The following is a 22,424-nucleotide window of genomic DNA, read 5'->3' as shown; positions in this document are numbered from 1 at the left end:
TGGAGTCGACTGAAATTGCTCTGGAATCCATGTTCAACTGTCCTGGGTAAAGACACCAATGTGGAAGCACCCTAGAGGATTGAAAAAAGGCTGTATGGGAACTCACCCCTTTCTGAAGAGAGGACATTTGCTTCCATTACTAAAAAGTCGGATGCAGCTAACAGGCATGTAAGATTTAGTAACAACTTACATTGGCCGTTGCCTTCCTAGAATAGTAGAGTTGGAAGGGGCCTATAAGGATATCAAGTCCACCCCCCTGCTCAATGCAGGAATCCAAATCAAAGCATTCCTGACAGATGGCTGTCCAGCTGCCTCTTGAATGCCTCCAGTGTCGGAGAGCCCACTACCTCTCTAGGGAATGGTTCTCTTGTTGTATGGCCTTGCTCCAAACCTTCACTGTCCCAGCACATATTACAAAAGACATATGTGTGTTCATAAATATATATGCACACAGCTGGGAAGCCCTCCTAACTACAGCTCCCTGATGCATATAATGACTAATTTTCCTTTTTTTGCAATGTAACATTTTCAAAATACGTGTTTATCTTCCTGCACATTACATTTTGTCTGAGCTATTTGGTCTAGCCAGAAAAAGACCGTATGTCCTGAAACTGTCCTGAGTTGTCCAGTACCAATTACGACAGCTGGGACATGCTGTAGGAGCTCTGTTATTCCCAGTATTTAGGTACCTGATATGGCCCAAACAGGATGTGCTGAATGCATACAGAGAGTGCTGCTGGAAGATGTGACAAAGGAAAAGTACTCATTTTGTAAAGTTGTCACAACTTGGCTTCTTAAGAGTAAACATAAATTGTCTCCATCCTAATGTAGTTCCTGGAAAGCTTGTCTTTTAAATCAAAGTGACAAGAGTCTCATCCGATCAGAAGGCAAATCTGCTAAGCTTGTCATTTTATGCCAGTAGCTAATATTTTCATTCACATTATACAGTCACAAGAGTCGCTGTACACTATAGTCAGCGTGGATTTTTCACATTCCACAATGTTAAAGTAAAAATACCTGCATGCCATTCTGATCCTTCCCATAAGCTCATTTCAAAACAAAACCTTACAAAACTTATAGTCCAGAACTCAGAAATCTTGCTTAACAACCCTCTAAGTTTTCATGGTGATACACAAAACACTCCGAGAGAATCAAGAGTTCAAAATGTAAAAAGAGAGGGGAAAAACCCAGACCCCTTTTGGACTTTTTTCTGTCAGAGTTGTCATAATCTGTTGAAATTCATTATAAATCAGCCATGTTCACAGAGTACCTGTAATCCTATTACTAACCTTGCCCCATACTCTGGCCTTCATTTTCTGCAGTTTAAAAGTTAAAGAAATGCCTGGCTAATTTTTAATTAATTTAAGAAACTTAGCATTGAACTGAATGATAAGGCCGGGCATGCTCAGTAAGAGCCAACTGTCAGTGTTCTAAAAACCAGACTCATAGCTGCTTGGCTTGCCTAATCAGGGGGCCACACCCATACCACTTATATTTCAATTTAGACAGTCATAGCTTCCCCCAAAGAGTCCTAGGAAGTGTAGTTTGTGAAGGGTGCTGAGAGGAAACTCCTATTCCCCTGACAGAGCTCCAGTGGCCAGAGGGGTTTGGCAGTCGGCTGCTCTGACTGAAGCTCTGTGAGGGGAACAGGGAGTCTCCTAGCAACTCTCAGCACCCTTCGCTAAGTACACTTCCCAGGATCCTTTGGGAGAAGCCATGACTGTCTAAAGTGGAATAAAGGTCTGGTGTGGATATGGCCAGGGACATTTTTGGTTTAAATTTGGGTAGGAGACAACATGTGCCTGCTGTCGAATAAAAAGGTGAGGGAAACCCTGAAAAAGCATACTATTCACAATGTTTCCCTTTTGGAAAGGGTCTTTCCCTCTGCCCAGTGTTGACCCACCCAATCTCCTCTTCCTTTCTCCCTCCCCTTCCCCTTCCTGCCCTCCTCCCCTCTCTATCTCTTCCCTGCCTCTCCTGAAGATTAGTTTCACCTATCCTAGGCATGACTGCACAGGGGCTAATGCCATTCAACTCAAAAAGCATGCAAATGATCAAACCTGCCCTCCCTCCTCCTCCTCTGCCCTCCCTTCCCCTCCCCTTCCAATCTTATCTTCCGCCCTCCCTTTCCCCATGGTCAGTTTTACCTATCCAAGACTACAACCTGGGAAACCAGGGTTCAAATCCCCACACAGCCATGAAGCTCACTGGGTGACCTTGAGCCAGTCACTGCCTCTCAGCCTCAGAGTGTTGCGCCCCAGGTGCAAGGGGAGTTAGATCAGGGAGAGGAGTCAGATGAGGATGAGGTCTCTGGGGGCATTGAAGGAGGGGGGACTGCCAGCTCGCAGACTTCCTTGGCCAGCACCGCCCCGTTTGTGAGCTGCCTGAGCTGTTGGGAAGCGACCCTTTGCACGCACCAACCCCACCCACACTGGAATCCCCGCCCGGCACTTCAAACGCTTCCCCGCCAACCAGCTTCCCGCTCCCTGAGGTCATGCCATCACCTAGCGAAACCCCACTGTTGGATGGGCCATCGGAGGCTCACCCCCCTCACCCTGCACAAGAAGGCGGACTTTCAGAGGGTGGAACTTCAGAGAAGCTGTCATTTACGGGTGAAGACCTTCTGTACTTAAACAGGTGACCACCCAGGCTCTAGTGCTGAGTCAACTGTCCCCACATGCTGCACAGACTGGTTAGGTAGACTAATTAGGGAAAGTAGTGAGTTAGAATAGACAGGTTTATGAAGTGCACTGCTTTGGATGTAACCATCACACTAATAAAATGAGAATTAAACCAAACCTCACCTCCGTCTCATGTCTCAGGCTCTGGGCAGGCCACAGAGGAAGGCAATGGTGAACCACCCTTGAATACAGCCAGAGCTTGGAAAAGTTACTTTTTTAAACTACAGCTCCCATCAGCCCCAGCCAGCATGGCCACTGGATTGGGCTGATGGGAGTTGTAGTTCAAAAAAGTAACTTTTCCAAGCTCTGAATACTGCTTACTGTGAAAATTCTATTCATAGGGTCGCCGTAAGTCAGAATTGACTTGAAGGCAGTCCATTTCATTTTCAAGCATGATTGCATGGGAGTAAATCCCATTGAACTCAATAAGCATGCAAATGATCAAACCTGCCCTCCCCCCTTGTTCCCTCCCATCACCTCCCTTTTGCCCAATCCCTCCCCCTCCCCTTCCCTCTCCCTCCCCTTCTAATCCCCTCCTTTCCCCTCCTCCTCCTCCTCCTCCCGCTACCCTCTCCCCCTTCTTCCTTCCCTCTACTCTCCCTTCCCCCTCCTCCATGGTCAGTTTTACGTATCCAAAGCATAACTGCAGAGGAGTAAATCCCATTGAACTCAAAAAGCATGCAAATGATCAAACCTGCCCTCCCCTCCTCCTCCTCCTCCCTCCTATGCCCTCCCTCTTGTCCCTTCCCTGCTGTAGAATAAAAAGGTGGGGGAAATGCTGAAAAACAATGATACTGTTCACAATGTTTTCCTTTTGGAAAGGAAAGGGGTTTCCCTTCTGCCCAGTGCTCACCCATCCAATCTCCTCCTTCTTCCTCCCCCTCCCCCTTCCTGCCCTCCTCCTCCCCCCTTCCCTGCCCCTCCCCCAGGTTAGTTTCACCTATCCTAAGCATGACTGCACAGGAGTTAATCCTATTGAACTCAAAAAGCATGCAAATGTCAAACCTGCCCTCCCTTTCTCCTTCCTATGCCCTCCCTCTCCCCTTCCTTTGCTCCTCCCCTCTCCTCCCCATCCCCTTACCCTCCTCCCCCCTGGTCAGTTTTATCTATCTTAAGCATGGGAGTAAATCCCATTGAACTCAATAAGCATGCAAAGTATCAAACCTGCTTTCCCACTACCTCCCTTTTGCCCCTTCCTTCACCCCTCTCCCTTGCCTTCTAATCCCCTCCTACCGCTCCCCTCTCCCATCCCTGGGGTACATGTTACCAAATTCTTCCAAGCTACACTGGAAGTAGATTGGACTGTGAAAGACCAACCCAAATGGTGTTTGCTTTTGTACAAATTTGTAGGGCAGTACAATATCACAGAGAGGTCAGGTCTCCTGCTCCCCTGGTGCATACACTATAGCTGCCCAATTTCCCGGCTTTTTAAAATTTGATAGAAATATCTGTTAGCTATAGGTACATTCTTAAACTGCAAGGGTTTTTTTTGCTTATTAGTGAATATTACTTCTAAGTTATAGCGGCACACCCCAATTTTTGCAATTTTCCTGTTTACTTCTAATGTTTTATCCCACTGTGTTTTGTGAAGCTCAAGGCAGTGTTCATAGGATTTGAAGGAGGTCTCCCATCTAGGCTTTGACCAGACTAGATCTGCTGAGCTTCAGCAAGGTTGCTTCACTTGCATGACTGGGACCATTTTTATATTCACATGTGAATGCCGATTATCCCAGAGAAATTTTGTGAATGCCCCCAAACAGATCTGTCTCTCTCTTGCTTTAATTTTATTAATTTACTAAATTTATATTCTGCCCTTCCTCCCAGACATTTTCCGACAAATACTAGTCCATGTTAACAATTATGTTTAGGTGACATTCACAATGTGAATGCTGACATTGGCTCAGTTTTTAACATTCACTGCATGGGTACGTACACACACATGAGAGTGTCATGATTTCTGAAATAATGTTAGGCAATTTGGATTCTAAACTTATGATCCCCAAAAGGAAATACAGCAATAAACCTAGCATGACTGCTCATCTGGAATTTATACTCAGATCAAAACTGAATTCAGAGAGTTTATGGAGACATTAAATTCGCCCAGACTCCTTGCGCTTCATGAAATCATATCCATGGCGGTAGCTCCAAAAATTGCCCTCGACGCTTTCCATCAACTGATCCTGTTTCTACAGAGAGATTTAATGCCCAAATTTCGGAATAAAGACCATCATCCCACAGGCAAATCCAAACCGTGGTTTGACAAAGAATGTCTGGCCTTAAAAAAAAAAGCTATCAGCCAAGTTTACTCTATATAGAACCAATAATTCTCAACTCCTGCTTGCTGACTGTTTGGAACTGAAGAAAGCCTATAAGCGTTTAACTGCACAAAAAAAGGCTCTTGCACAAAAGGAAAGCTGGCAATCTCTCTTAAAAGCCTGTAAACAAAGGGACTCGAGGGCTTTTTGGAAACTGGTTGCAAGAGGCTGGCCTAAACCCTCAACTAATTTGGACTTTTACATCTCCGTGAACATTTGGGAAGCACATTTCACTGAGATTTACGCCTGTGAGCATTCTGACCATCATCTACCTCTGATTGATTCACACGAATATCCTGAATGGCCACCAGTAACTGCTAAGGAAATCCTTTCCCTTATACATACTCTGAAACCAGGCAAAGCCCCGGGCTCAGACAACATCCCCGCTGAGGTATTTAAAGCCCTCCCAGAATGGTGGGCTCCATTATTGGCTGCCCTATTCACCTCCATTGACAGAACAGCCTGCATTCCGGAGGACTGGGGCCTTGCCAAATAATTCCTATCTACAAAAAAGGCTCCCGCAATGATCCATCCAATTATAGACCTATAAGCCTCCTTAATATCGTCAGCAAGCTCTATGCTTGACATCTTCTTGAGAAATTACAAGATTGGATAGTCCAAGACCATATCCTAGCTGAAGAACAGGCTGGCTTTAGAGCGAATCGCTCCACCATAGACCATTGTTTAGTCCTCCAATACATGACCAAAACCGGTGGTGCCTTATACTCAGCTTTTATTGATTTCAAATCTGCTTTTGACCTGGTTCCCAGAGACAGGCTTTGGGACAAACTGGAGTCCATGAATATTGCCAAGCGCCTCTTCCTACTTATTTGCACTTTATACAGCAACACCTTAGTGCGTATCAGATGCAATACTGCCGGCCAATTTTCCAGGCCTATCTCTACTTTCAAAGGTGTTAAACAAGGGTGCATTCTGGCTCCTACCTTGTTCAACTTATATATCAATTCCTTGACTGACTATCTTATTCCGCACTGCTCCCATCAGCCAAGACTATCTCAAAGGCCTCTCTCCATCATCATGTATGCTGATGATGTAGTTCTGCTATCGCTAACATTTATTGGTATAAGACGTCTACTGCGTGCTCTCCCTTTTGTCAGAATGAGCTCTTGTCAATTAATTACACCAAATCGAAGATTCAATTTTTTTCAAGGAAAAGGACTATCCACCGCTGGCAGATTAATGGCCATCAAGTTGAACAGGTGTCTACTTTTAGATACCTAGGGATAATGTTCCATTTGTCAGGCTCATGGCGCCACCAAGCAAGCAGAGCTATTTTAAATGCCCAAAAAAGCTCGAGAGCCCTCCACTCCTTTTTTTATTCAAAAGGCGGCCAGTATGTACCCTCAGCAATTCGCATCTTTGCAGCAAAAGTCATCACCCAGATGCTCTACAGTTCGCAAGTTTGCACCTATTCCACTTACGCCCCTTTTGAGTCAGTCCAAACCCGATTTCTATGCTTCCTTCTCAGTATACCGAGCTGTTCCTAACTACATTCTTCGTTTAGAAGTTGGGGCCCTCCAGATAGAAAAGCGTATTTGGATGAGCAAGATAACATTTTGGTTAAAAATGCTATTCGCGCCAGTCAGCCTTACCTCACTTATATTCATGGATTCTTTCCAGTCCAATTGGAAACGGTCTTTGCAAGACGAATTGCTCAGTCTAGGCTTTTCGATCTCGTCGATCTCTACCTTAGAACATCCCAAAGCAAAAGCCCTAATTTTCCAACAGCTTATGGATATCAATTTCCAAAATCACATAACGTAAGCTGCACCTCACTCCCATCTCAGGTTCAATTCAAAACCATTCAGCGCCACCTGCTATCTAACCACCTTGACAACACCAAAATTTAGGATAGCTTTTACCCGGGCTAAATTTAACGTTCTACCTTCGGCTTACTTGGAGGGGAATTTATAAAAAAATCAAGTTAAGGAGCGGCTCTGTCCTTGCGGTGAAGAGGCAATCGAGACAATTGACCATGTTCTTCTCCATTGTACCTTTTACCGCGATCTATGTTTTGCCGTTATTACCTCTATCCTGCAAAGTATCCCCGGCCGGGATGAGGGCTTTTATGTCCAATTTCTTTTATCGGACGCCACTTTAGAAGTGACCGCCAAGGTGGCAAGCTTCTGTGCGGCGGCCATACATTGCAGAAGGACTCTGACCACTGAGCACTAATATAGTACTGACTTCAACAGGAATTTACTTCCAGCACTACTTTGGGTTAATTGTTTTAACTGTTTTTACTATCAAAGCTTTTTCGTTTTTATCTTCTGATTTTGTATCTTTGTCTGCTGGTCTAAAAACCATAACAATAAATATTCATTCATTCAGAGAGTTTATCCCTGTTGTAGCTAGTTAGAAATTGTTGTTGGACTGACATTCATAGGAAACATTATTTTTTGGTAAAGCTAAAAGTCACCTAGGTTTGTAGAAATCCTAAAACACATCTTGCTAGACTGTGAAAATACACAAGCATATTCTGCGGTCTCTTGTGCAATCTGACAAGATTAACACTGCCAGGCAAAGGAAAAATGAAAAAACCAGAGATTGTGTTTCAGTGATCAGTAAAAGCTAGGTCTGTACTAAAGTCTGATTTAAATGCTATGCTGGGTATGTTTTGAACAGCCTTACCTATGTGTTTTTCCACACAGTCACTTCTGTGACTGACTCCCTAGCCTAGTGTCTATGTGTGCAGCATAACAGGGATTGATGGCCCAGGTATGCATTGCATTGGTGTGCTAATTGTATACACAAATATGTACAATTGGATGGTTATCTTTTATAAATATCAAGCCCATTTATTAAAAAAAAGGCCTCTTGTAACCCTCACGAGTAAGGTTTAAAAAACCCTAACACGCATGTCTGGCATCATGTTTAAACTGGACCTACGTTCCTTAGATTGAGCAAAAATGTGTAATCCCTATAGTCCAGATTACATTGCTACACCCCAACATTAGTAAGCAAAGGGACATCATTTATTTATTTCAAACACTATTACATTTTTAGACTATTATTTAAAAAGGGAAGACCATATTATATTACTATATTACATTCGTTCAAAACTAGTCTGCCAAGCAAAGATATGTAAACTCCAATTTTACAAACACAATGAAATACATTTTATTGTACAAATTGCCATTTCCTGCCCACCCCAAGAGCATCATGAAAAGAAGTTTAAAAATAGATGCCAAAAATTTCCCTCTTTAAATATACACCCACCATCCTTTCCTGAAGATTTCCTTCTTTAGAAGCACCTGCCCCATATCTTAACAGATAACCTCCCCCAATCCCATTTCAACAACTGAGTCATGGCCAGAGAGTACTGAAAGCAGGGAAGGCATAAAGAGTGCAGGAAGCACTGTACAAAGTTATGACAGTACAGCAGCATTTGTGGATCTCAATGCTGTTTATACTTGCATTTGTTTTGGAAAAGCTTTGAAATTATATAATATAAAAAAAGCTATTTCATAGCAACAAAAAAGGCTGAACCTATCTGTGGAAAATGTACAAGTCATTGCAAATTCTAGACTCTGGAGGCTGAAGGAAGATCCACATCTAGATAAGTATAACTTCTCTTGCAACTGTCAGTGGGAGGCAAGACTAAGAGCTCATCAATTTGTGATACTGTGGGTTCTTATGCATGTTATTGGCAGGGACTCTCATTCCCAATACGACACGGATCAATCCTTGATGTGAACCAGACATACAGTTCTTAACATATTAGCCCACCAAATTTGGGCCCTTTAGTTAAAAAGGGCTCTCTGTGTCTGTGTCAAACAGTATTTTTAACCACAAGCTAGATGGCTGACAGTAAGGATAGATCTTCAAAATGATGATGACTTCTATCCTTCTTTTACCCCACATTTAATAATTGCGTACCCTCCACACACAAAGAAAAAGAGCAAGGGAGCATGAGTTCACTTTTTCTTTTATAGTCCCTTCTGGCACTTCTTTTGGAATGAGGTTTTCAGGAAACTGCGATATCCAGGGTCATCCACATATTCGTTCTTAAATCTGGAGCTCAATACCCTCTGCCTCTTCTTTTCACCTTGTATAATGTCAGCTCCATAGAATGTGTCTTCAAACCTCATATCAGAAGCTGTAGACTAAAAAGAGACATTCACTATCGGGTATATTTCATTGACAGAGACTGCATAAAACAACACTATAAAATAGTTTTCTGACTTTGGTATAAAGACATCTCTTCAGATTAACATAAATCTCATTGACCTCTTCAAGAGCAAGAAAGTCCTTTCGATTTAGTGGTCATAATTGTCCTCAGTTCAAGTTCTATACATTCATACATTAATCCAGGCAATGTGTGGAGATTAACTGCAAAAGTCAATCAAGGTAATGCATATACAGATCTAATGTGGATTAGCTTTCTGGTACATTTACAAACCATGAATGTAATGGATCTACCAAGCGGGTGGATGTTTGAAAGCACCCTGAATCATATTGCTCAGCATGGAAACAAAGGGAGAAGCAACCATGCCGGGAAAGATATGCATAAAAGGTGTGCATGGGGTCAGGTCATTTTGACCTTGGCCAGAGAGATGTTTATTCAAACCCAGTTCCTTCTTATCCCATGGATGGCCACAGAGGTTCTTGACTTCTCCTTTTGTTTGCCTGGCTCCCTTGTCTTGTTTGCAGGTAAACCTTTACTTATATGCAGGCCTCTTTCAGGGTCAATGGAATGGCTGACAGGCTCCTGCTTCCAATAATAATTGCTGCTTCCCTCATGGCTCCTCTCTCTGCTCACTCTCTACCTTTTTCCTCCCTCTTGTTATGATCTCTGTTCTTGAATTTGGGGGCTACAGGAAGTGTTGGAAATTTTCGTTATTACCCAGCAACCAGATTGACTCTGGAACCACACTAGGATGAGATGGAATTCAGTGGGATCACCTATTGCAGGAACACTCATGATGCATGGATTCAGAGAAAAAGTTTAAGCACATTGCTTTCTGGCCAGATTAAAAGACATTCAGAAACAGGATTGAGAGGGGGCAAAGAATAGCTTGCACTCTCTACAGGTTGACTGTCAGGCTTCTTCAGAGAAGCTCACTCCCCACTGTGGCACAACAGTCCAGATAGCTGCAGGCAGGCTTCAAATAATTTAAGTTGCTTTGCTCAGTAACTGCATTTCTGAGAAGTCCTTTGTGTTTTAGAGGATGCAGTTTGCATTTAGGTGAAGTTAATTAGTTTTTTAAATATTGATATATACCTATGCCCTATTTTAATTCCAGTGTTTTCATGATTATTGATCTTGTAAATCAAGTAAATTAACATTAAACAACAACATGTGGCACCTTACAAAACTAACAATTTTATTATGGCATAAACTATTTATTTACAAGTACAACTCGGTCACACTGATGACAGAGGGTAGCAAAGAAGATAGCCACAAGATATCCTACACAGAGGACACCAGACATCAGGCTTGCAGGATGTTCTTCATTTTTTACTAGAACCTGGATTCACCAATGTCTGGTTCAGGACATACATTGAGAACTAAAGAATTCTGAGCCCAGGAAATTATTTTAAATACCAGAGTTGAATGGAGCTCACAATCCTTCCACACAAAAATCTTCTCCTTGTCAATAGTATTTTTTTCTCTAGGGGTTTAAGTTTAGGATGGGAGTAATTTTGGTGCCATTCTTAAACATTTGGGAATAAGAAATCCTTCTTCAAAGTGCTGCTGCCACCACTCTGACACACTCTCCATGTGGTAGTAATGGAGGTAGAAAGGGCCACCTTGCCAGTGTACTCAAGATCCACAGCTTCCCTCTCTCCCTTGGTAAAGTCAGAAAATAGCTCTCCATGGCAGTATGGTTTGCCAGGCTGAACTAGAAGAGAGACTTAATTGACTTATTGTCAAAATATTTTCATGATGAACATAACATTACCAAGGCCAGATGCAAGAGCCATGTCTGGATTCTGGGGTATTCCGGGATTTCAGGGAAAATTATAATAATTTAATTAACTCCCCTGAAAAGTTAACATTATTACAGATCAAAAGTATAAATCATCTATAAAGCTACCACAATTTCAAACAAACAGCAGAATGCCATTATATCTGCAGTGCTATTCTAAGTTAAATGCAACAATAAAACAGATTTACAGTACATCTAGTTAATTATAAATCCCATTATGAATACTCTATAAAACAATAGTTAGTAATGGGCCGTTTTCCTCAACATATAGAAAAGAATAATCTTTCTTATGCATACTACTAGGTACATACTGAGGTCCTACAAACTCCATTTCCAGATTCTGAAACTTGCAGACTAGAGATTTCTCCAGTTAATGCAAGATAGATACAATACCTATTTCCTGGTCTACGAGGTCATCTACCTGACAGTACCTTGTCTATAAGTGGACAATATGTTTAATAAGAGTCTTGTTGTTTTGGAAGGAAGTACAACATCCCATTCTTATTCAGCATATTGTTATAGGTTTCAGCTGTTTGATACCATGAATGAGTCTATAGTTATGGTTTTGCCAAAAGAGTTACTAAATGCAAGTAAGGTATTTAACTAAGGAAAATGTTCTTTCAATGGCTGTAGATGATTTTTGATTATTGGACAATTCACCTACAGGGACTTGTGCTCTACATGTTGGCCTGGTTCCCATGTCACTTTAAATCACAGTTAAACTAAACTATAGTTTAAATGCTAAAGCACACTGAAATTATGTGTTCTTCATTACTACTCTGCTCCTGTCACACTGCTGGGAATCAAGTCATGATCTGACTCAGCATTATGATAACAAGACTTGTTCTTGGCTTACTATTTATTGTTTATTTAGACAGAAACAAACCATGAGCCTTGATTCAGATGTAACGCTAAGCCACACGATGGTTTGTTTCCTGGCAGCAGTAGGAGCAGGGACAGGGACACAGCAAAGCACCTGTGATTTCAGCAGCAACAACATGCTGTATGTTCACATTTAAACCATTGCTTGGCCTAACTATGGTTTCAAGTGACATGCAAATGAGGCTGATGTGCATGTTTGAAAAGAAGGTAGTTTATAGTCTGCATGTAAACAAAAAGAGGGGGAGAGAGATTAGAGTTCAGCTGTAAAGTTATAAATTGAAGTGCAACCTTAGGGAGGCTACAACAGCTACTCTCGGGGAATCTGATTTGGGACTAAGGAAATTTGCTGCCTGATGTAGAAGTGTCTATTTGCTTCCACTATGCTATGCTTCTATATTTGCAGATAAAGCAAATATTGGAAAGACACTTTAAATCTCCGTTGCTCTCATATTCAAAGGAAATTAAACCCCATACAGCTATCCGTGGAACTTATCTGGGAAATGAAAAACACAGTCATAATATGGCAGAGGCAAGCATAAAATCCAGAAGGCTTTTCCTGGGCAGAAGTGTACATGTATAGAGTTCTTCCTGCTTTTACCAGAATGATTGGTTTGTGACAAGTTGCCATAAGGGAACATCATGAGATCTAGGGAGAAAGTGTTTGCAGCTTGACCTTCAACATCTAACCCTAAGCTATAGCACAAATTGAAAAGAAACACATAAGCACCACATCTTTATGAAAAGTGTGAGAGTTTCAAATATTAATTTGTAGTATTTTGCCCAAATTTCTAGCACAAACTGCTTTGCAGATACTTACAAATCGAGCTCTCACTCTTTTGGGCAGCTCTTCATCAAGAGTGTAGATTTCTTCCCTTTTTGTTGCTATCTGAGAACCATCTTCAAACTCTACCTAATTGTAAAAACAAAGGAATTCTTCAAACTATAATTATCTGCATTATTTGAGGTCCTATTATAAGTATGGGATAGCACAGATAATGAAATACTTTAGCTATCCAAGGTTCATCTACACATAATTAATATACATCTACGCCCCCACACCCTTCAACAAAAGAAATGACTCACTTTATGAGGTGGACCAAAGACTGCCTTTTAACCTTTTTCTTCTTTCTTCAGGTAAAAACTACTTGGAACAGCTGCTGCTGCATTTTTAAAAAAACCCTTTCCTTAAAAGAGTTAATAACTGTTAGTGAGTGTGACTGCTTCTGCACACTTTGAAAAGTGGAGCTGCAAATGTTCCTGGGTCATGCAATGGGGGTGATGACATGCCTTGCCTTTTCTCTGTACAATGCTACTCTGTGCTATATTTATATACTGCTCGGGTATTTTTTAAATGTAGAGTGGTTTATACATTTTGAAATAAATGAATGCAATACAGCAAGTCATCACTGCCATCACACAACCCAGGGCCCAACATACCCAAATAGTTAAGCAGCATGTTAAAACCGCTTAATACATTTGCTTCTAATTTTCCAAGTGATAAGAAGTAATCTTTCTGTTTTCAAGGTTGTGGAAGACTTATGTCAAAAGGAGGAAGGTATGAGTGATACTAAAGGAAATGCCAGTTAGCAGAATTATATTGAATCTGATGGAACTTCTTTTAAAATAGTCTGTTCAGAAGATGAAAAGCTTTATCATGCTTAGGTTTAGATCTAATCCAGCATGAACCCCTTTAGCAGAAAATGAGAAAGGAAATGGAGCTAGGTGTGGGGAATGCTAAATTATTCTGCTGCTGCACTAAGCTGTGCTTCCCAGAAGTTTTAAGTTACTTTTTTGACACCACTTTTCAATTCCTAGACATGGACATCTGGTAGTTCTACAATTGCTGTCTGTGCTCCTGACCAAATTTGTTAAAAAAATCAATTGCATGCTTTGGCAATACAATAAATTCAGAGAGATGAAACATTTGCATACATATAGTAGGAAGATCTATGCCTTATTCAAATGTGTGTAAAGCCTGCCTATGATGAAGACCTTCTTAGCAGTGCTGCATGCTGCTGAGATCCATCTTGCAGCTACCCAAGGTGGGGACTTTAGTGTTGTGGTACCTGCCACGTGGAATGCTCTGGCCTTAGAAATAAGGCATATGCTGACAATTTCATGTTTTGGAGTATGCTAAAAACTGTTTTGTTCACCCAAGCATTTTCAGAGTAGTTATATTAGTCATATATATTACTGGTCACTGACCAATGGTCAGAGATTATTGGAAATGTAGTCCAGCAACATCTGGAGGGCCACAGGTTCCCTATCCCTGATCATCTTATCTAACAGCAAGGCCTAAAGCAACATGACATAACTGACCTATAAGGCCTATGGCTTCAAAGACTGAAACATTTAGTCCGATTATATTATGTAAAATAGAGCATGAGTGAGCTCCTTTCTAAATGAAGGCATAATAGACCACACAAAAGCAGCCAAGGTAATCTGGAAGAAACCATCTTGCTATGCATTTTCAGCCTTTCCATTGAGGATTCAGTCATGTGTCTGCCACCCCAGTTAATTAGAAGTGAAATTCTATTCTGTGCTGGAAAGTATTCCCAAACTGTAGACATCTAATAAAAAGTAATGGTTCCTTCAAGTTATTCAATAGGGGTTTATGGCAGAGTGCGTCAATAGATTATCTCAAATGAGTTCAGATCTGAACTAGGTATTCATTGGCGTAATATAGACCAGTAAGTTTGTCAATCACTGTCCATATTAATTTATATTGGCCCCAAGAGATATACATACACAGTAATAAAAACCACTACTGCAATAATGTCTCAATAACATTTGGTATTTAGTTCTCTCCTTGTGAATCTCGTGCATTAGAGCATCATAAAATAGTGGTTTAATTGGAATTGCTGGAAAGCATTTGATTAGGTACACGGGTAATTTAGTTGTCTTCATAAGCTCACACATGCAAATTAAAAAGGAACACATAAGCAAAATTGTAAGACACAATGTTTAGGGCTCAAATTTTCATTCAAAAATACAGCCCTGATTTTGTACACAATTACCAATATATCTTCAAGTGATAAAGGGAGACAGGTTTACAAATGTCATGATAGTTGCTTAAACAGATCTTTTAATATCTTAGCAACTGTGTGTTATGCTGCTTTGTGAATGTACCTACGTCCTTAGATCTACTATGCTAAAACACTGACCATGTCATGATTTTCCATCATACTTCAGCATCTGAAAAAAGTAACATGGAATTGCTGACTAAACATAACTAGTTCAGACCAAAGCTCTATTTGGGTATTAACACTGATACATGAGCACGAAGTGGGGCGGTGCCAACTAGCTCCTCCTCTTGATGTCCATTAATAGAATGTAAGCCTTTGTGCATACAGGCTTCCACGCAATCTGGTCCCCAATTGCTCAAGGTTCCAGATTACAAATTATGTGGAAGCCTGTACATGCAAAGGCTCCTCCCTTCAGAAGTTTGCAATTCTATGTGCAGACACCAGGGGAGAGCACATAGGGGGAGAGATTACTTGGTGTTATGATATCTATAATTTGGGGCTTTTTCATTCTTTGATTCATCTCAGTGAACCAAAGCTTGAGAGAAGTTGCAATGAACCCTGGGATAACTGCTCCTTTCTGTAAACTTGAGCTGTTTGTAACCTTTCAGTTATGTTTAGCTTGCAGGAGTAAAAAACAGACATCCTGACTCTCACATAAACCAAAAGGTCCTGAGTTTCTATATCATCAGAGGAAAGACGCTTCTAGCAAACAATGGGACCATCTGGGTGCGGGTCGTGAGATCCTTTGACCTCAAAGGGTTAAGGCACTGATCATCCAAAACCAAGAATTTGCAGTAGTATTTCTCAGGAGACAAAGTCTTATCAGTAAACACATCTGGTACAGCCAGACCTTCACCTGCAACCCATGTCAGCACTTCCCCCCAGTTTACATGTTCTCAGTGTAATTCAGATATACATTTGATGGGTTCAGGCAGCACCTCCTCAGGGCTCCCACAATCCTGATACCTTACACTGCTCTCTAAGAACATCACATTGGGATGATCAGACCAAATAAAGGGTGAGAAACTCTTGCTATCTAGCTGTAGGTTGCAGAGTTTGGCTCCCGGGCTAAATACAGAAGTCTTATTCTTGACTTTGAGTTTATTTATTATTTATTTATTTATTATTCAATTTATATCCCGCTCTTCCTCCCAGCAGGAGCCCAGTTCTGACATTCTCCAGGAAAGGTATCCATCTATGCATTCCTTTCTATCTCTTGAATGTGAATTCATGTGTTTTTATGCCAGAAGTGTGTAGCAGGAACTTCTTTCTTAATCTTTCTCAGCTCTAGGGACTGTGTGTTGCTAGGTAAAACTCTGCCTGTAATCTCAACTGCAGATTCCGTATACAATTTTCCTGTTTCCTTTTCTAACAAACCAAGTTCTATTTTACTTTTCTGTGCTTTATTGAATGTTCTGAGGGTGGGTGAACACACAAACAGCGACATGAGATTTTAGCTCCTGCAAAAGGTTTCACTGCATATTTGGGCTGCATCTGAATTTCTAAGTAGGTGTACATGCATTTGGGGATTCTCACATACACATGTAATATTGGTGCAGCCCCACTTCCTGTTCACATTGTTATAATAACAATGAGAAGAATGTCCGAATATGGCTGTAGTTTTGTGTACATGAGAAGCAAACTACATGTTATACTGTAGCTACATGTAACAAAGCCCTGTGGATCCTCTTTAATCTTACAAAGCATCATTGAGAGAGTTGTACTACATCAGAAAAAGAACAAGAAGGAAAGGAGAGATTAACACTTTCCTTGCCATTTGTTTTCTCACTTAAACATCCCCAGTGTTGGTTGCTTCTATCTATGACAGCATCAAACCCATGTTTATCTCTCAGACAGGGGCCTGGAACAATGGTGGGGTAAAACCAGCTGAGAACAAGTTTGACAAAGAATGCAACTGGCAGGGGATGTGTTCAGCACTTCTGTTCCTCCTCCAAAGGGAATCATCCACTTTTCAAGACAGAAAATGGCACCAGGATACCTACAGCTGAAGTATTTTCCTCTGAGGAGACTGTAATACAAGGTGTCCTAAACAACATAAAAGTTTCTCCCATTCTTTAATTTCTCCATCTTCCATACAGAAATGTCTCCAGAACCCTACAGCAATATTATGGTTTACTAGTTTAAATTACTTTTTAAAAATGCCATGTTTTCTCCTATCATATAATCTTTCAACTTTTCCTTCTTTTTAGCATAATCTAATTGCTAGGTGATAGGACACACAGTCCCAGGAAATGGGTAATTATGGCTCTCGTGTGACCTTACAAAAGGCACTTAACCAGTCTATTTACCTTGCTCTTGCTAACAGGAAATAATTTCACTCATAATATGGCATGCCTGCTTACCATGAATAACTGTTTTTAGTGGCCACAGTTGTTAAGAACAATGGCTAATTTTACATCATCTAATTTTATATCTCTTAAAATGACTTTGCACCAACATTTCAAGTTATTTTCATTTCCCATCTGTTAAAGTATTCATACTTGATAGCATTTCTTCTATGAAATACAAATCTGAATGACACAATTCAGAAGTTTTTACCACAGCATATTGCAAGGCTAGTAATACCACTGTGAGGAATTGACCCCACCTGCTGCAATTTTATGACTAGGGTGGGCCAGCTGTAAGAGGCCAGGCACCAGAACAGACCAGGATAATTGGCCTAAATTTCACATTTCATGATGCTCTTGAAGAGCAGCTCTTCCAAGCTACTATTAATTTACAGTTGTTGAAGGGTATCTTAAGAACATGGGAGCCATGGAGAAAAGACCATTAAATTGGCCTTCTGGCCTATAAGCTTTGACTGAATACTCCCATTGTGAGCTGTAACTAAACGCTGATCCTGACAAGACTTCCTTCCTCCTCCTCCCCCATCCAAGGACTATGCAACTGACACAAACAGGAATTGGTGGTTGTTATTTTACTTTTACCTTTTCTGCTGCTTCTTTTCTTGGCCCTGGCTGGTGGCATGAATATTTACTGCTAAGTTTCCACATTTATAAAACCTTTACGGAAAGTGTCCAGTGTGAGCTAATCAAGAATTTCTTACAGCAGGCTCAATAGAGCTGACATCTCCTGTGTCTTCACCATTACTAAAGAAGAGGTGAAGACTAGAGCACTGCTATAAAGCTCCCTCCTTTTTCTTATGCATGTTGCTGTATTAACAATGATACCCTATGTTCTGCTATTACATTTCACCTGAGAAGAATCTTGTCAGGACCCTACCCCTGCAGAGGACTAGACACGTGATTCCTCTGACTTTCCCCATACACAGATACAGACACACACAGGATCATCCTCATCATTTGGAGTGGGAAATGGTGGGTGGGAAAATGGATTAAGTATCCCAATGCCCTTATTTTGTTGCCTATTAACTCCTGATTGTCACCATCAGAAGCAGCTCCTCCCAAAACATCTGTTGAGTTATCATTACAAACAACATCTGTGCAGCACATTAGTCTTCTTCAGGAATTTGAAAGAACACACAAGGGCCAAGCTGTGCAGGGGACACACACATGGGCTTTGGTCCCAACATTTCCATGCACATGTCCCTTGCCCGATCCTCTCCCAGCTTTGGTATGTTTAGCACAAAGGTTTGCAGGGAGATTCTAACCACTCAATGCTATTAGAATCTCCCTTCGATTGAGACCTTTGAACTAAATATGCAAGAGGAGAGGAGCTAGCATGTACAGAGATGCTGGAAGCATAGCTTGCATGTAACTTCTTCCCCACTTTAAGCTCACACCTGTTCTTTTGAACACCTAAAGAGGCTGTAAGTTGGGCCTCAGCTGCAGATTTTTCAGTCTGGCATTTGAGTATTCTAGTCCTCCTTCCAGCACGCTCAGCTAATGCACAGGATGCACACCATACTAGACAGGAAATACTAAATGGAAGTTGAGATGATCAGTGTTCACAAGGATACAGGGCCATGAAATGAAAATATATGGCTTCCCATTGTGTGTGTACCTGTGCACGCGCATGTCTGTGTGTGTGTGACAGAAGTTTACAGAAATGTGTCACCTCATAACAACATTATACCTATGAATTCTGAATGATTAACATTACCCTAGGCTGGCAAGTCTGAAACCACTTAGCTTTGAATATTCCAGTGAGCACACTGTGTTCAAACAGCTGGAGATCTGAGTTCACATTCTACTTTTACAGACACGGAATTGGGTAGAATTAGTGACTCTGGTTTACTGACCTTAGACATTTTCTGCATAACCAAGTCATTCCCCCACCTCTGAACCATTTGAAGCAAGACTGTCAAAGGCCCAAGCAGAGTGAAGCTAGGAAACAGTCTCAGCTGGAGATACACAGATAGAACCACATGAACTGGACAAAATCATCTTGGAGGCTGTCAGTTGGCTATCCCTGTCACAGAGCTTTCTATCTAGCACTGCCAACATAACACTAGGCATATAATGAGCACCTGGGGGTGGGGAGAGGAAATCCCACAACTGAATGAAGGTTTCTAATACACAGATCAGTAAAACAAACTTACATTGTACATATAAGCTATGTTGGTTCCTAGATATTTGGCTCCATAAAGTTTTCCATCTGGCCATTTCACTTGAACAACTTCTCCCTCTGCAGGTGGGCCTAGCTTCAGGCAGTCTCTGCTCTGTTTCAAAACAAAACAAAGATATATCCAGTCAGTAAGCAGGAAGTTAACATTTGGAACTATCAGGAAACGGCTCTGCCGCATTTCTCTTCATTTCTCATTTTCCCAATCTTAAATTCAGTACTCCACATTTCTGCAGCAATTTGCAATTTTGTAAAAACAAAACTCCTCATGAAAATACATTAGCATTTTAGTGCAAATTTCTCTTAATAAACATTTCTGTATGTAGTTTTGACTAATATGTACATTTTTGCAAGCAATTTCTCCTAATATAATGCATTTTTCTATGTTATTTTCACTAATATATTTCATTTTGATGCAAACGTTCCTCTTATATTTGTATTATTGTAAACATTGGTTGGTTGTAGAACTGCATCACAAAATTCAGATATTTGCAAATTTCAAAAAATGACTACATGTGGATTCTTACATTGTTTGGGAAAGTGCGAATTTGATAGATTCAGCTTTAAATGCAAACTGAATCAAATTTCTCCCCTGTCCCTACTATGAGATGAAGAGTGCCCCAAGCCTGCACTCCTAACAGTACATGAGAGCAAGGCCAACATAACATTATGTTTCAAAAAGCACAAGCTGATTCTGGTGATTATATGAGAAAATGTATCACAAAGAAGAGCCATGCTTTTTACCAACACTCTTCCATCACCGCTTAGAACACAAAAGAAGGGTAAGACTATAGGATTCCCCCCTCTATTTGTTCATTACCCAGAGGTCAATGTGTTTTATCTTTTTCAAGGCTAAAATATGTCATTGGGCTCTATTTCTGTGGAATATTCATACTTCCTGTTCCCCATATCTCTTTTTTAAAACAGTTTTCCCTCTCATGCTTTTGGAGTGTTGGAGTGGAGGGATTTAATATATTCTAAATTTAACTTTACAATAACCATGTGAAGTAGATTAGACCAGGGGAGAATCAAGTCTGCCTAAAGTCACCCTGTGAGCTTTACAGCTGAGCAAGGATTTCAAATCTCCTGTATCTCCAACATCCAGGCAAGGCTGCATGCCCTGACCACAGTCCTAAGGCGCTTCCAGACAGTCTGTTTATTGAGCATTCATCCTGATTTGTTTGTATGAGATTAAATGATGTTGCATCAAAGCAAGTGGTATCCCACGTTTTCCAATGCATTTTTCAGTTATTTTCTTTATAACAAGAAGTCCAATCTTGTAGGGAAGTAGGTTTACTGCACAAGATCTCCCAATCAACAATATTGGGCAACCTCAATTTGCTGGAATGTGGTTGAATACAGTGACACTCTACAACAACCCTTTCCTCAATGCATTGTTTCCTAACCCCAGTTGTGATGGAGTCAAGGAAGCTCACTCCCATATACACTGGCTTCCATGTGGTGGTGACATGAAGGCAAGGATGAAGAGAAGGCAAGATGAAATGAATCCATCAGCTTCGCCCTCATGAATTTCAACAGCAAGATTTCAAATGTTTGAAAATTCTGTTTAAAAAACCCTTGTTAGTAATGACATGATTACACAAAACAAATCCTATGTACTCTATTTCTCTGTGCAGTGAAATTTCAATGTAGAACAAATTACGTCAAGTAGTATTGAGAGCTTGCTTCCCTGATGCAATGTAGATGATGACTCGTAAAATAAAAAGATATATTTTCAAAGTATACAAGGCATGAGGTGACCTGGGAGTAACACTGTTTACTCTGTGTTTAAAAAAAAGAAGTTGCTCCCTCTTCACAGTACATATTTTTGAAACATAATTATTTCAGAAACAGCAGGCATAAAAACTAACTCACTCTCTTCTGGGTCCCAAAATAACATGGGTTGATATGTGAATACATTGCCTTTCAGTATCCACTGTAGAACTGGATTAATGAAAAATACTGTGATATGCTGTTCCACAGTCCTAATATTCAGTGCCTGCAAAAGTCTCCACAGCTGATGTGGTTCTTATGTTCAGTAGCTAAAGCAAGACCTTGGAGGGTGGGGAAAGTGAAAGTTTTAGGCTCTCTTATACTGACAAAGTTAGGAAATTGTGTTAGGGCAAGGGCCATGGCTCAGTGATAGAGCATCTGCTTTGCATGCAGAAGGTCCCAGGTTCAATCCCCGGCATCTCCAGGTAGGGCTGGGAGCAACCTCTGTTAAAAATCCTGGAGATAATACTGAACAAGATGGACCAATGTTCTGACTCAGTATACGGCAGCTTCCTGTGTTCCTGGATTTAAAAAAAAAACACAAATATCATCTTTGTAAAATATGAAAAACAGAGACTGGGTAAAGAGACTCCCTTTTACCAAAAGGTAACTTACTGTGGCATGCAAATTACCATTTCAACAAGCCTATGCAGTTGTTTACCATTTTCTTGAGTAGCCACTAGCAAGTTATTTTAATAATTGCTCTGCATTGCTTTTAATTTTTTATATTTTTATGTTTTTATATTGTTGTACACCGCCCAGGTATTTTATGTGAGAGCAGTAAATACCAATAAGTATGAACAAGCAAGCAAGCAAGCAAACAAACAATGTGTGATGTATAACTTGTGACCATATACCTTCCCAGCAGGTAGAATGTGAGGGATACCACAAATCAACAGCTTCCCATGTAGCTGTGTGTCCATCCGCATAGGTTACCAACTCATATGCAGTCTTCTCTATTTACCTAATAAAACTGCATTTTGGCCTTAAGCGTGCAATTATTCCTCTGTTCTCCAGGCAAATTGCATAATAGTGTAAACTGTTATGCAGATCAGCATACACCATGATTCTAAGTAGGAGATTTGTTTCCCCGGAGAGCCATTTCATATTTAATGAAATATATACAATCTGACCCACTCTCACTTCAGTTGGGAAGTGAATACAAGTATTATATAGAAAAATACAGCATGAAATCTCTATGTATATAGTATATCAGCTTTCATTTGTAGAAATTAAAAGACAAGACAA

General features: G+C 40.8%; 1 protein-coding gene across 4 annotated transcripts in view; it reads right to left on the bottom strand.

The window, feature by feature from the left end:
• Nucleotides 1-7,970: 7,970 nt before the first annotated feature.
• KDM4C (lysine demethylase 4C) overlaps nt 7,971-22,424 on the bottom strand; it is a 383,363-nt gene continuing 368,909 nt past the window's right edge. For all 4 annotated transcript variants that reach the window (XM_061629542.1, XM_061629531.1, XM_061629547.1 and 1 more), the window contains 3 exons: nt 19,381-19,500; nt 12,650-12,742; nt 7,971-9,123 (listed from right to left, as the gene is read on the bottom strand). In XM_061629542.1, the coding sequence (XP_061485526.1) occupies nt 8,947-9,123; nt 12,650-12,742; nt 19,381-19,500 (390 nt within the window). In that variant the 3' untranslated portion in view covers nt 7,971-8,946. The remainder of the gene's footprint in view (nt 9,124-12,649; nt 12,743-19,380; nt 19,501-22,424) is intronic.

The sequence above is a fragment of the Rhineura floridana genome, chromosome 1, assembly GCF_030035675.1.
Source record: "Rhineura floridana isolate rRhiFlo1 chromosome 1, rRhiFlo1.hap2, whole genome shotgun sequence".
Taxonomy (NCBI): Eukaryota; Metazoa; Chordata; class Lepidosauria; order Squamata; family Rhineuridae; genus Rhineura; species Rhineura floridana.
Note: the sequence above shows the minus strand (reverse complement) of the source record. Positions and strands in the feature narration are given on the sequence as shown.